Genomic DNA, 14,238 nt, shown 5'->3' on the forward strand with positions numbered 1-14,238 from the left:
GGGCAGTGGGGGCTGGGGGAGACCGCGGCCCCGGGGGCCAGGACAGGTGGTGCCCGGGCTGGCTGCGGAGAGGAGAAGGAGTCAGGTGCCCCCCTCCCCCGTGACGGGGGTGGGGGGAGACTGGGGGGGTGGAGGGGTGCTGAGCTCGGGACAAGTGCACCCTAGGCCAGGAGAGAGGAGGGTCCGGACAGCGCCTGGCCCTGCCTGGCCCTCGATGTGGGGCGAGGCGGTGGGGACCGCTTCTAGCCGGCCTGCGGAGTGTGAGCGGTTTCCTTAATCCGTGCGTGGCAAGTTGGTGGTTCAGGGCCCCAAGGCTGGAAGAACTTTCCCAGAGCCGAGACCTGGAGAGGCACGTTCCGCCCGGTTTGTGCCGGCCACAGGGGCCACAGGAGCGGCTGCAGCAGAGGCTGAGTGTCTGCTGCCTTTATGACACGGACCTGAGCGCCTGCTGGGGAGCAGCCTGGGGGCTTCCGATGTTTGAGGTTCCTTTCAGTCTGGCAGATTACTGCAGGCTTCAAAGCAAATTTCTCCACAAAGTAGGCGGCAAGCAAATTTTTGAAATTTTAATTCACTGGCCTCATCAGGGAATGCTCATCATTTTGTACTTTGTGCACTGTTTCTTGGGGTGTTTTGGAGTGGAGCAGAGCACATGCGCCCAGCCCCGGGCTCCCTGCCCGCACGAGGCGAGGTTGCGTGCCTGCCCGTCTGTCCTTGGCCAGACCAAAGCCTGACATTTGAAGTAGTGCACCCCAGTCTTGTTTGTGGTGGAAGGAAGGAGTCCGCCTCTCTTTGTTCAGAGTTTCTTTACAGAACCTGTGTCCTTTAAAGAAATGATTGCCGGGAACCTGGTAAAGACATTGAGCAGCAGAACGGTTTTCCGTGTGTTTATGGAAAAAATATCTTATTTTTTTGAAGGCTGGAATTAAATAACAGGAAAGAAACTGATGTTTCTCTTTGCGTTAGACTTGGGGAGGAATACTGTTTAATGTTCCAGAAAACAGTAATTAACGTGCAGGGTATGTGGTTCCTATGCAGATGTAGCAGTGAGCGAGGCCTGGGACCCCCGCAGAGCCTGCTTTGGCCTGGGACCCCCGCAGAGCCTGCTTTGGCCTGGTGACCCCCCAGAGAGCTACAGTAGTGAAGAACTACAGTAGTGAGCCTCAGAGGCAGGGGGCCAGTTTACCAGTCCTGGGCAGAGACCCTGTCCCGGTGTCCCACCCTCCTGTCCGCTCCTGCTGCCGCTCGAGCTGCCTGTCCCTGACCACCCCCCACCCCCCCCAGCTGTTCTAGAGCACACGGGGACAGGTGCGCGGGGGGGCTGAGGGACTTTGCCAGCACGTGATAAACTAGTGCAGTTACAGGATTTATGGTTGTGGAAGTTCCCCGAGGGGGGTTGGGGTACATGGGCCCATGCTTGGATTCCGAGCCGCTCCAGATGCCTTCCAGGCAAGAAACAGCTTGGGGGGGGGGGGCGGGAGTCTGGAGCTCCCTTGGGAACCGCCATAATTTCTCTGATGTTTTGATCGCATCACGGCTGGTGCTGCTGCTGCGAACACCCAGGATTGCAGAATTGAGCCGGTGCCTTTTATTACAGTTCAGGGAAAAGTTGTTAATCACATTTCTTTGAGACACAACTTTAGGGGTCACCCAGAAAGGTCGAGAAAAGCAGTTTTGAACAGGCCTGTAGGCTGCGCAGTGGCTTTCTGCACGTCCTGTGTCCCTCTCGCTGTGCTCAGCCCTCCCCACCGGCTCACAGGGCCCGCCCGCTTCCACGTTCTAGGGCCCAGCTTCTCTGTCTTAAAGTGGGTTCATGTTCCGATTCCATCGATCTTCTCTGAGGACACGAAGGGGTGCCGTGGGCGCTCGACGTCAGCCCGTCACAGCCAGCAGCCGGGCGCACGTCAGGCCCAGTCCCTGGGCCAGGAGGGCTGGGCCTCCACACGTGACCCTGTTATTCACGTCCTCGTCGTTTTCAAAACACGGTGACGTCAGGACCTCACAGATGCGTAGGCCACAGTGAAGCGAGATAAAAATAGAGGAAAGAAAGAGGAATTAGGCGAAAGGAAGGCGAGGGAACCAGAAAGTGAAAGAGTGGCCGATGATGTGCGGAAACAACATGCACCCCATAAAACCTCACCCACTTTCTAGAGCGTGAGCAGTGCGCAGTCCTGCGGGAGCCGGGAGAGCTATGCAGGGCTTTGGGGTGCGTGCTGACCCCCAGGATCTCCCGGTCTCCCCGTAAACTCGGCAGTGACAGGAGAAGTCAGAGGAGTGCAGAAGCATCCCGCGCTGCGTGCTGATGTGTGTCCACATTGATCGTCAGGGAAGTCCCCTGGGCCTGCTGGGTGGCACAGTGGGGCGCTGGCAGCGTCACCCTCACCTGGTGGGACGGGGCCGCTGGTGCCCGTCCTGCCCCATCCTGAGTCGTGGGCCCCAGCCCAGGACCACTTCTCCCGGCTGTCCTCCGTGTGAGCGCAGCAGCACACCTGGGGGCTTGAGCCAGGAAGCAGCTGCTCTCCACACCACACTCCTTAAAGCCGGGCCCTGATGCCGTGTAAATCGTGACTCGGCGCGGGCCGGACGGTGCCGGTGTGATCTGCTTCATTTGGGTGACGCTGTTTCATCTGCTCGTTGCAGTTCAGTTTGAAAGCGACCTGGCACTGACAGTGGGATTTTCTGGTGCCCTGCAAGCGTCAGAGCTAGAGCATAGCTTCAGACACGTGACCTGTCGCCTTTCTATTTAGACCCTTGACGTGTCGGGCACGTCTGCGCATCTGCTGGGTGTCAGTTGTTAAGTCATAACTCATAACTAGGTATTCGTTGGGGGGAGGTAAAACGTGGCAGGAATTGACCAGGGTGGATGTTTCTCGGCAGTGAACAGCCGGCGCTGGCCGCACACCCCACTCTGCACAAGCAGAGTCATGACAAATAGCGTCCGTCCCCAAGATGCTAGCGCGTCTCTGTGTCACCTCCCTCCTCCCAGCTGACTCCCAGCCCCTCCAGATCCGGTCCTCGCCTGGCCAGTCGCCTGCCCCAGCTCCTCAGCAGGAATCCTCCACTGCCCCAGGCCCCCGCCCGAGCTACGCCCACCTGCTCCTTCCCTGGGCCTGCTGGAGTGAACCTCCCCTTCCTCGCCCAGATGAGGGGTCAGGGTCAGCTCCTTGCAGGGCGGCCAAGGGGCGCCTTGGCTGTCTTCTCTAAGCTACCCAGCCTGGCGGGGTCTGGGAACTGAAGTGTCCTCTGCACTGCTGGCTACTGGGAAGCCGGTGCTGCCTGGGGCAGAGGGGACGCGTGCTTTGCCCGCATCCACTGGCTCTGCTCGATGCCACGTGTTCCATGTCGCCTGCATGTGGGTGACAAGGCCACAGACCCCAGGGGCAGGGCACGGTCCCTGGTGACTGGCTTTCTACTCACATGGTCTCTAAGTGGCCCTCAGAGTCCAGTCTCGCTCGGGATGAAGCAGCCAGGTTTGGCCTCTGAGTCCCCCACCCTGGGGGGCACGGCCAGGAGACCGCTGGCTTAGGGGTGAGGGGCGGTGTTGGCATCGGGGGCTGAACCTGAGAATCTCAGGTGGTTCCTCCGGGTGAGTAAGATGTTTCCTTCTGATCGCACGGAATCTTCACCACAGAGTGCTGGGTTTCCGAAGAGACTGGTGATGCCACGCAGTGTTTGGGGATTGTGAATCTTTTCTTTAAATGTGTAAATGGAAGTGGAACTCCCCAAGACTCGGGTGGGGAGAGGGCCCACCGAGCAGTAAGTCGCCTCCCTCCAGCCCCTCGCAGCTGCAAGGGCCAGGGCGCCCACTCAGCCGGGGCCTGCAAGAGGGGAGCAGCTGGCTCTTGTGAAGTCCGGCTTGGGCGTGACTGCCAGGGACCTGGGTTCCAGAGGCCTGAAGGAATGCCATGCACCCCTCCCTGGCGGCTCGCGCCCCCGGGGGGCCGGCTTAGCCCAGGCCAGGGTTCCCAGGTGGCGGCTGGAGGACCACTCGGGGCTGACGCGGGTTTGCCGAGCGTCCCTGGGAGCCATGCTGCCTTCGCTGCAGCCCGGCGCCTGCTCCACCTGCGGCTGCCGCGTGGACGAGGGGACGTGAGTCGGCCAGTCCCGGCTCAGCACCCTGGAGGCGAGAGTGGGGGTCCGTGCCACGGAACTGAGCAGAGAGCCACAGTGACCCCAGAGACAAAGGTGCCAAGGCAGGGAGAGGGAGCAGGGGCCCTGGGCGGGCACCCACGCCGCTCACCTTCCCGGTGGGCACGTCCCTAAAGAGCGCTTCCGCTGGCGCTGCCGAGGGAGGCTTCACCCGATTTTATCCTCCTGGCCACCTTTGAAATGAGAGGAGAGCCCACTACCTCTGAGGAGTGGGGCTCACCACTCCAGGACTATTCCAGAAACCCGTGTTCCTTAGTAACACACTGGGGTTTGCGTCAGTGCACGAGGCTGAAGCGCCCTCTGAGCCTCTTCTGGCGAGAGAAACCACTGGTTCCGCTCTCCCCGGGGCCGGTCCCCGGCATTACTCTTCTATGGGTGAAAGCGGTTTTATCTAGCACAGAAAATAGACCTGGCCAGGCTAGCGCGTAATGCTCTAGAAGCGTAAGTGTCCGTGACGACTCCCCAGCAAGAAGCAGTCAGTGGTAGCTGGGCTCCCAGGCAGCCTGAGAACAAACCCTGAGCCAGAGCGGGCCCGTGTGCGGGGAGCAGCGTGCAGTAACTCTGCTAGCCGACCTCGCTCGCGAGGACGGGACGGCGCCAGGACAGCCGGGCGTGGGCTTCAGGTTTGCCTACTCCGCGGAGGTGCTTGGGTGGAAGCATCGTTTCGGTTAGCGGACGCCTCGGTGACGCCCGCAGGCCCCACAATGAGTTCTCTGAGTTTTTGATGTTTAGCTCTCTAAATGAGGAGAGGGACTAACCGAAAGTGAGTTCATTTCTTGGTAACAGAGCCCTAGCCATGGTATCAGTGTAGTAAAAGCCCTGTTTTAAGTCTCAGGAAATAGATCCCTCGACGTGCCTGGCGGAGCGGGCAGTCGCAGCAGGGGACGGAGAGGAGTCGACCTTGCTGGGAGGGAACCACGGCCCTCGCGCAGGAGGCGGAGGGACGGGGGGCCGGAGCGGGCATGTCCCGCTCACCGCTGGCGGCGGTCTCCATCCCCGGTTCTGTCCCGGTCAGTGCCTGGCCCTCACTCTGGCCTGGCGAGCGGAGAAGGAAAATGAAGAGAAGGACCAGGAATTGCGAGCTCAGCTGGTGCAGCAGGAGCCCCCAGGCCGGCTCTGAGCCCCACCCCACGCGCACACAAGTCCAGGCCCGCCTGGCCCGCCAGACGCGTAGTGGAGGCCTGCGCATCCAGGGAGCCAGCTAGGCTGTGGAGTGACGGATGCGAGAGCTCGGCTGCGGTGACCCGGCCTCCCGCCTCACCCTGTGTGCGCGTGACCCGCTGAGCCACCTCTGGCCACGGCGGGGCCATGGCTGGAGAGAGCCCTTCCGTCTGCCTCTGGGCCAGAAGCCGTGGACGGGTCTGGGTCTCCGGAGTGAAAAGTGAGTTTCCATGTGTGTGGGGGTCGGCGGGGCGGGGGGAGCTCGCAGCTTTGATTGCTGGCTGCACGAGGTGGGGACCCCCCGCCCCAGCCTCAGCCCCGGACAAGCCCGGCTTCGTCATATCTGCCTGACGTCTGGGCCCTTGTCGGGGCGCCCCCCGGCACCAGGTGGTCCGTGGGCGCCGGCCAGGCGCTGCCATTACCTGCGAGTGGGCCGGAAGCTCGGCCACGCCGTGCCCGCCGAGGGTCCTGGCAGCAGCGGCCCCTTCTGCCCTCGCGCCGCCTGGGCCCAGACGGCGGCCCGCTGCCCGCTTCCTGAGAGTTGTTTTAAAGCTCCGCTGCCGGGCTCAGATAGGACTTTCGTTTAAAATTTATTAATAGCAACTGAAAACTGACTGAGGAAAGAAAACTTTCACCAAATTGAAAACATTTACCTCGCCGATGAAATGCCCGGTGTCGCCCAGTCCTGCCACCTGGCCGCCGCCTGGACTTGGGCCACGCCGTCAGAGGGTGTGGGCTCTCCGAGGTGGGGTTCCGTGCTGAGCACCCCAGAGCCCGTGTCTGCTCCGTCCCTGTCTTGCGCGGGAGAAGCTCCGGTGGTGCAGTAACCCCGAGGGCAGGCCGCCCGAGGCGACGGTTCCCTCCCATCCTGCTTTGTTTGCCTGGTTCGGCCTTTCGTTGGACGGAACAGCCTTCTCCGGGCCGTGCTGTGCCTTGCACGAAACTGCTCGTCCTCACCGGCTGTGGACTGCGCGTTACTGGGCTGGGTGCAGCCGCATCCAGGGTCTCCAGTGCCAGCTAAGTGAGGGCAGAGAGGGCAATATAGAGGTTGGGGGTGATGGGGCAGCGAAAGGGAGGTGAGTGGAGGAAAGCAGAGGAAGGGGAGGCCCCGGGGTGGGTGCCCACAGGTGCCCGCCTGGGGCAGAGCCCACGCTGTTTGAGCTGGTTCTTAACCCTTTGTCTGTTCAGCTGCTCCCCAGACCTTCAGCTGGCCTCCTCCTGAGTGGAGGCGACAGCCGCCCACATTGGGGTCCACAGGGCCAGCAGGACCGCCCAGGCCGCAAGTGTCGGGTCAGGCTGCAGCCACGTCTAGTGAGAAGCCCCAGGCCGTTCACTTCGCCTTTCCAGGCCTCGGGCAGACATTCGCTCTGGCTTTCTTCTGAGGTCTGCCACCGTGGTATGGCTCCTGTCAGGGCGCCCCCAGGCGGGCAGACTCAGGCTTGTGACGGGACACGTGGAGCCCGGATGGCCCCCCAGGGCCCACAAGGCCACACAGGAGCAGGGCGGCGCCTGGGCAGCGCTGGCGGTTCACTGGAGACATGTTTTATTTCTGTATGAACCATTTCAAGTGGCAGAGTTTGAATTTTTTTAAATGTTTATTCCATTGTGTCACACCTCTGATGAAGCATAAAATAGTATTTTTAAATAGTTTAATCTGTTGGAATCTTTTTTATCTGTGCGCGAGAAACAGCGATTTCCATTTTAAGCATGTGCCTTTCAGTCTAGAATTGGAAGGTCCTCCTTCCCCTTTGTTTATTGCTGCTTTCCACAAAATCACCAAGCATGAAAAGTTGTTATTGTAGTTAGTACCTGAGTCCTGGGAGCAGAAAGCTCCCTGTGTAGAATGTAGTGGGGTTTGGGTTCTTTAAAATACATATTTTTAGACCATCCTGGACTTGAACTCTCAGAAGCTGGCAAGCAGCGGGGCTTCCTGTGAGGCTGTGAGGTGGCAGCCCCGGGTGACCGTTGAGACCAAGGTGACCTGTGGCCAGCAGCCGCCCCCGGTGCAGACAGCGGGCAGGAAAGGGCTGGGAGACGGGACGGGGGTATGAGAACAGCCGGGCGTGGGAGCCGGGCGCGCCAGCTGCCGCGAGCCCTCCCTGCCCCTCTGAGGGGAGCTCCCCCAGATCAGAGGCTTTCTGCGTGGGGTCTCCTTCAAGTCTCGGCCTGTTGTCCCCAAAGCCTTGAGCCCGAAACACTTGGCAGTCTTGGGGGAGGGGGAGGAGGGAGGTGTGTGAGGCCCTGGGCCCTGGCGGAGGAGAAAGCGATGTCCGAGCGGCGTGTGGAAATGGTCCGTTCTGCGGGCCCTTTCCCGTCACCTGCTGGAATTCTCTTTTCTTTGCTTTTTCATGTGGGGGTCACAGCGCTGGAGCATGGGGCGCTGCTGGGTCGGCAAAGAACTCTTGGCGTCTCCCAGGAGCGAACCAGTGAGAGATTTTACGAGGGGCTGTGGTGCAGCCGCGTGGGGAGTGGCAGCTTGGGGAGGAGGAACCAGCTGCTCAGATGGGCTGGGCGTGTGCGAGCCACTTCTGGGGGGGAGCTGGACCCACGGCGGCCGTCTCTGGCCGGGAACGTGTGCGCTGTCACGGCGAAACCGCTCAGTTCGGTGCTCTGAACGGCAGCGCTGCCTCCCTCTAGACGCTTCTTGAAATGTTGTGGGTTTTATTAAAATTCACGTCGTATGTCTCAAGCCGGCCTAATGGAATCTCAGCACAGGCCCGCTGTGTGCAGGCTCTGCCGCACTTGGGGTGCAGTCCCTCCCCTCCCGCGGGGCTCACGGTGGCTCTTCAGCCGTGTTTCTGGGAGGGGAGGTGCTAGCGGGAACGGCTGCGTCCTCTGCGGTCTGCGTCCCCCTCGCCTGCACGGTCCTCATGCCCGCGAGCGGGTGGCCGTGCACAGCAGGGCCCAGAACTGCCTGGCCGGTGTTCGCCGCAGGGCACGTCTGTCCCGGCCCCGCTGGCCTGGGGCTCCGTGCCAGGCCCCCTGTTCCTGGCCAGTCGGGGAGCTTTTCCCCCAAGGGGCTCTGCGAGCTCCTCTGCCTCCGAGTGCCAGGCTCCCATCTCCTTCCATCAGGCCTGACCCCTCCGGCCAGCCGCTCCCCTGGGGCCGTGGGCCTGCAGCAGGCTCTGCCCCGCCTTCCCTGGGCCTCAGTGCCCTGGGTGCTGGCTGCAGTGCGGCCTCACCTCCAAGTCTGATGCTTTTTGAAAAGTTTGTAGACTTGAAATGTGCTGCTCCTGCGGCCCTGCATAAGGGCAGGCCGGGCATCGCCCCAGCCCGGTCCCCAGGCCCCGGGGTAGTCAGCTGCGGCCTCCCCCCCCCAGCTGCAGCTTGGAGCGGCTGTTTTATTGACAGTGAAGTTGGCTTCTGCATAATTTGGGGTGCTCTTAGATGCTTTGTGCCATGTCATGGTGGCGACGAGCTTCCCAGGTAGCCCACTAAAGCCTCAGAGAACGGATGAGACTTCCTCGGCCCCCAGTGCCGCAGGCTCCGGGGCTGAGGTCTGGCGGGGTGCTGTGTGCCCTCGGACACGTCCTGTCTGCTGTCTGCTGGGTGGCCACCCCGGGGTGTTCTATGCCATGTCTGAGCCTCCGAGTTGGTGAACAGGGTGGGGCCAGGGCACAGAGAAGAATCAGGAGCCTTAAATCACTGCAGATGAAGCGAGTCAGCAGGGTGGCTAATTTCCAGGTGTCCGGGTGGGGAGAGTTGGGGAGTTTTTAAAAAGTGGAGGGTGGCAGCCTTTTCCCTGAGGCTAAATTTAGCCATTGCTTTGGACAATCTGCCTTCAGCCTGTGCCTTATCTGCGCCCTGCCCGCCCCCCCCCCGCCGGACGTCCTAAGGGCTTGCTGGGCCAGCGGCTCAGTGCTGCTTGTTCCGGGAAGGGCTTGAGGGACTTCACCGCCCATCTGCCTCAGCCTCTGCTCCCTTCGGGACTTCCTCAGCAGCGATTCCAGCGCTCTACGGAAATAGTTTGAGTCATGCCTCCGTGTGCTTCATCGGCCCTTCCTGCCAGGGCCGCAAGTGGCATGAGAAATCGCCCCTCGTCCCCAATCCAAATAGCAACAGGCACGCACATGTGCGCTTGAGCTACAAATAACGCGTTTTAAAATAGCAGGTGGTATTTGCATCGCTCCTCCATTCACTCACCTGCCAAGGCAGAGCCCTTCCTTCCACTCCGGCCACGAGACCCGAGCAACTCAGACGTGCGACGCTGCCCCGAGCCCCGGGCTCGGGGTCGGCTTTCAGCCGCCCACTGGGGCCGGCCTGTCTGGACACACCCCCCAGGGCTGCTGTGGAAACCTGCTCTTGTGGACACCGTAAACATGCCCGGGACATGCCTCAGCCCGACTGCTCATCCAGCAGCGTGTAGGTGCTGGGTCCCTGGTGGGGCCTCCCAGCCACCTGTGCCCACAGACCCCTTCTCGCCCAGGAGAGCCCAGGAGACCTGAAGGTGCGGGGTCCGCATTTTTAATGGGAGCCTCTGTGGTCTCCGGTGAATCAGACGCCGTGGCCCGCGGGCCCCGGCGCCCCCTCCCGGCCCGCAGCCCGCAGGACCCAGTGTCCTCCTCCGAGCCGGTCAGCCCGCCCGGTGGCCGGTGCTTCCTCACTTGCTCTCCAGTAGCTCTGCCGTGCTCTGCTCGTCTGGACCACATGCCGCCAGGACAAGTGATGCAACTGCTGGCTGGTGCGTGGCCAGTGGCCTCCGAGGCGCGGTGCGGCGCGCTCGGGCCTGAACCCACTGCCCAGCGGCCTCATCAGCGCAAGATCGTCCAGCACTCCCGCTGCCGAGCCCCACCACAGCCTCGGTCCCTGCCTCCAGGCCGCTCCTGCCGGAGGGAGGGAGCTTGCTAAGGACATCTGGGGCCCCGTCCGGCAGGAGGCGGGAGCCAGCCGTGTGCCTCCTCTGCCCTGCGCCGCGTCTCCTGCTCGCCTGGCTCTGCCTGCACTGAGGTGCCCTCTGCAGGGTGGGCGCGCCTGGCCGGGCCAGGGTTGGAGGTGCCCACAGGAGCTCACGTGAGCGTGCATGGCTGCAGCCTGTGCTGCGACGCTGGAGCCAGAGCCCCGTACCGGCCTGCGTGAGCCGGTAGGTAGGCCCGGCTCCTGGGAGATGCGGCTGAGGAGAAGTGGCCCTCAGAGATGTGGGCGGGGCCATGGGCCAGCGGATGAGCCTGGAGCAGCTCAAGGACAGGACTGGGCGTGGGGGGCCCGCGTCTGAAGAGCCCCTGGGCAGAGCTGGGGCCCTGGGCCTCACCGGACACAGACCTGGGGCCCTTGGCTGCAGAGGTACTTGTTGGCCCCCAGGGAGGGCAGGGGCGCCCTCCCCGATGTCCTGGGCACCCCCACACCTGGCACGTAGCAGATGTTCAGTGGGTTTGTGCACGGGAGTAAAAGGGACCTTCACAGTGTGCTTGTTTATGCTAATCATATTTTATTTCATATTTTGGTTTTTTCTAACCCACAATCACAATATATGAAGTAATATAGGTAGCTCTGAATTTGCTAAGAATCTCACAGCACCATTGTCCTCTTCATGACAAAGCTGTCAGGCCGAGGGTGGCCTGTGGTGGGGACGCGAGGCTGTCACTGGCCACCCCTTGAGCAAACCTCCAGACAGGCGCTGCCCACAGGGAGGGGCCTGACCTGGCCAGCTGCTTGTCTCAGTGCAGCTGCACCCTCGGGTGCCGGCTCAGGCCTGGGGGTGCCCAGATCCTGGGGTGCACGCTCAGTCCTGGCCTCCAGTGGCTTCTTACCTTAACGCTCACTTCCTTGCCTGTGGGTGTGACAGGCTGGGAGACTGCTGCTGATAGGATTCTGCTAAGAGGCAGGTAATTGCTGGAGGATGCTGGAGTGCAGCCCAGGCAGCTCCTCTGGGCAGGACGGTGCCCTGCTGAGGAGGGAGAGTGCTGGACGGGCTGCGAACAAAGCCTGGTGACCTCTGTGCAGACTGCAGGCCTGGTGACGTGGAGGGACTTGGCCTGGAGGAGCCGTGGGCGGGCCTGGCCCTGCTGCCTGGAGGCTCTGTCCCCACAGCGGGCACTTGGCAGCCAAAGGGTGGGCGGCTGCGTGAGCCTGCAGCTCTGGGCTGGGCTCCGGGCCGCGCATCCCCTCGGGCCACACCGCTGGACGGGTGTGCCCTCTCGCTCCCTTCTCCTCTGCGGCTCACCCATAAATCTAAAATTACTGGAAAGAAAAATCAACGTCCCCATGGTAGTCCGGGGAGGGGCCACAGCCTTGCCCCTGGAAAAGCGTGTCCCAGCCAGCCACGGACGACAGGCGGGGTCAGCCGTGGCGGGGGTGCCGGGGCTGCAGCCGCCCTTCCCCAGCTACCCGGTGCCAGTGCTGAGCGCATCTGCGGTAGGACCCTGGGGGCCCAGAATCCTGTCCTGTCTGGGCGTGGCTGTGGCTGTGTCTGTGCGGCTGCGTCCGGGCCGTGGCTGTCTTGACGTGGCTGGAGGGGTGGCTGCGTCCTGGCCCCACGGCGGTCAGGCTGCCTAGAGAGAAGCGCGCTGCCCGCCCCGGGGCTCAACCCAGGGAGCGGGGCAGACCCCCCCGCGGCAGCCTTGCGGGGGCGGGGCTAACCCCGCCACCCCGGGGCGCAAGAGTCTGAGGACCTCGGTCCCAAGCAAGAACCTGGCACTTTCTCACCAATCTGATGTCTCGCTTTTGGCCTCGCCTGTGAGGCTGGTCCCTGCCTGGGGGGAGCCTGCTCCCTTGGGGGCGCCAGCGCTCCCCACATCCAGCCCCATCTGTGAATTGTCTACAGATTTAAAATCCTGCACCGCACAGCTCTGTTGTCTCCCACGGGCTCTCGGGCGCTCGGGCGCTCAGGGTCCCTGCTCCGGAGACCGCGCTCCCCACTCTGTTGCCCACACGTCTGCCTGCGATGTTTCTGTCCTCCCGGGCCGTGTGTCTGTCGTCCGAGCGGTCACAGTAGAGACTCGTGTTGCTCCTGTCCTGTCCAGAGCCCCCCTGAGGCCAGGATAGTGTCCAGGTGGGAGGACACCAGGGCTTGTCCTTTTGGTGAGGTGGATGGTGGCCTCAGCCCAGACAAACACCGGGAGCTGGACGGGCGGCCGCTCTGGAGGCCCGGCCGGGGGAGGCCGTGCCCTGGCCGCTGGGTCCTCATGGTACTTCCCAGCGCCCTCGGCGCTGAGGTCTTGAGTGCGGAACCTCAAGGCTGAGCTCGAAACTCACGCAGGGGCCGGGCCCTCCTGCGCCCTCCTGAACGCCACTGAAGGCGCCTGGGGCTCCCTCACCTTCCCCAAGGGCAGCAGCTCGGGCCCTGCCCAGCACTGGGCTGTCCCTCCGCGTGGCCCTGCTGGTGCAACCCTGGCTCTGAGCCTGAACACCACCTTGGGCACCTCCTTCGTCCTCGCTTCAACAGGAGCGCGGCTGCGGAGCTCACGGGCCGCGCGAGCTGAGTGAATCGAAAGCCCACGTCAGCGCTCAGGGCAGGAGGATGCCAGGCCCGGCGCCTCGCAGGCCACGGGGCTGCCGGCCGGACGACGCCCCTCACCCAAGATGCGCTGGGGCAGCCTTCAAGACACAGCCCCTGGTCCCCCGAGGTGCCCTCGCCGCAAAGCCGCACGGTGCCGCCCCCCACCGCCGCCGGAAAAGCAGCTTCATTTCCAGCCTCGACAGCCGCCACCGCCCTTGTGACAGTCAACAGCGGTGCAGACTCCAGTCTCAGGGCTGAGCGACAGGGCTTTGCGGCGAGGGCACCTCGGGGGACCAGGGGCTGTGTCTTGAAGGCTGCCCCAGCGCATCTTGGGTGAGGGGCGTCGTCCGGCCGGCAGCCCCGTGGCCTGCGAGGCGCCGGGCCTGGCATCCTCCTGCCCTGAGCGCTGACGTGGGCTTTCGATTCACTCAGCTCGCGCGGCCCGTGAGCTCCGCAGCCGCGCTCCCGTTGAAGCGAGGACGAAGGAGGTGCCCAAGGTGGTGTTCAGGCTCAGAGCCAGGGTCACACCGCCCCTCCCCTGCGCTCCAGCACAGCTGCTGCTTGCTGTCCTGCCTCAGGGCCTGTGCGCTGGCCAGTCCCGATCCAGCTCCCACGCACCACCAGGCCCCAAGCCTCATCCCTGCCTCTGCTGACCCCCCTTCACCCCTCACCACACGCTGCCCGGCCTAAGCCTCGTCCCTGCCTCTGCTGATTCCCCTTCACCCCTCACCACGTGCCGCCCGGCAGGAGCAGCCCCTCTGCCAGCCCCCGGAACCTCGGACTGGCTGTGCTTGGCGCCTGTGGCTGACCGTGGAGGTCGCGGTGCCAGGAAGGCCGTCGCCCCACTCTGTCCAGCGCTGGTCTCTGTCACACGTTTGGTCACGCTCGTGTGGCGCGGTCCTGTCCTGCTCCAGGCACCAGGGATGTGACGGCGGAGCTGATGGCATCTGTCTGTCGCCTTGGGAGGGGCCCCAGGCCGGGGCAGGACAAGCCTGGGGCAGGCTCGTGAGAGCTGGCGGTGGGTGGGCCAGCACCTGCTCTACGTGTCCGGTGGCAGCTCGGGGTGTGGGCGGCGGAGGCTCGGCTTGTCCCCGACTCGCGCTGCCTCTCCTCCCTGACGCTTTGCGTGCCATCTCACGTGGGCTGCCGCCGGGCATCTGACAGGGCAATGGAGTGTCACGGGCCTGAAGCCAGGAGCGTTGGCAAAAGCAGGTGTTGGCTCCCCCAGCAGAGAACTAGGCTCTCGGGTCCCGTGTGAGGTGCAGAACCCCAGCCGAACCCCGTGTCGGGTGGTGTTGGCAAATGCCCGGGGCGCCAGCCCCGCGCGGCACGTGTGAGGCCCTTCTCGTAACCGGCTCTCCCTCTGTGCCCTAGACAACCAGTTCAGGATGTCCATCCTGGAGCGCCTGGAGCAGATGGAGAGGAGGATGGCCGAGATGTCGGGGCCCCAGCAGCACAAGCAGGGCGCCGGCGGCGGTGCGGGCGGCGGCGGTGGG

At 63.4% G+C, this 14,238-nt stretch overlaps 1 protein-coding gene across 1 annotated transcript in view; it reads left to right on the forward strand.

The window, feature by feature from the left end:
- LOC101620301 (calmodulin-binding transcription activator 1-like) overlaps positions 1-14,238 on the forward strand; it is a 303,066-nt gene that overhangs the window by 262,320 nt on the left and 26,508 nt on the right. Inside the window, exon 17 of the mRNA XM_012722063.1 lies at positions 14,117-14,233. Coding sequence (XP_012577517.1) covers positions 14,117-14,233 — 117 coding nt within the window. The remainder of the gene's footprint in view (positions 1-14,116; positions 14,234-14,238) is intronic.

This window comes from Condylura cristata, unplaced genomic scaffold (assembly GCF_000260355.1).
Source record: "Condylura cristata isolate star-nosed mole 26May11 unplaced genomic scaffold, ConCri1.0 scaffold00008, whole genome shotgun sequence".
NCBI lineage: Eukaryota > Metazoa > Chordata > Mammalia > Eulipotyphla > Talpidae > Condylura > Condylura cristata.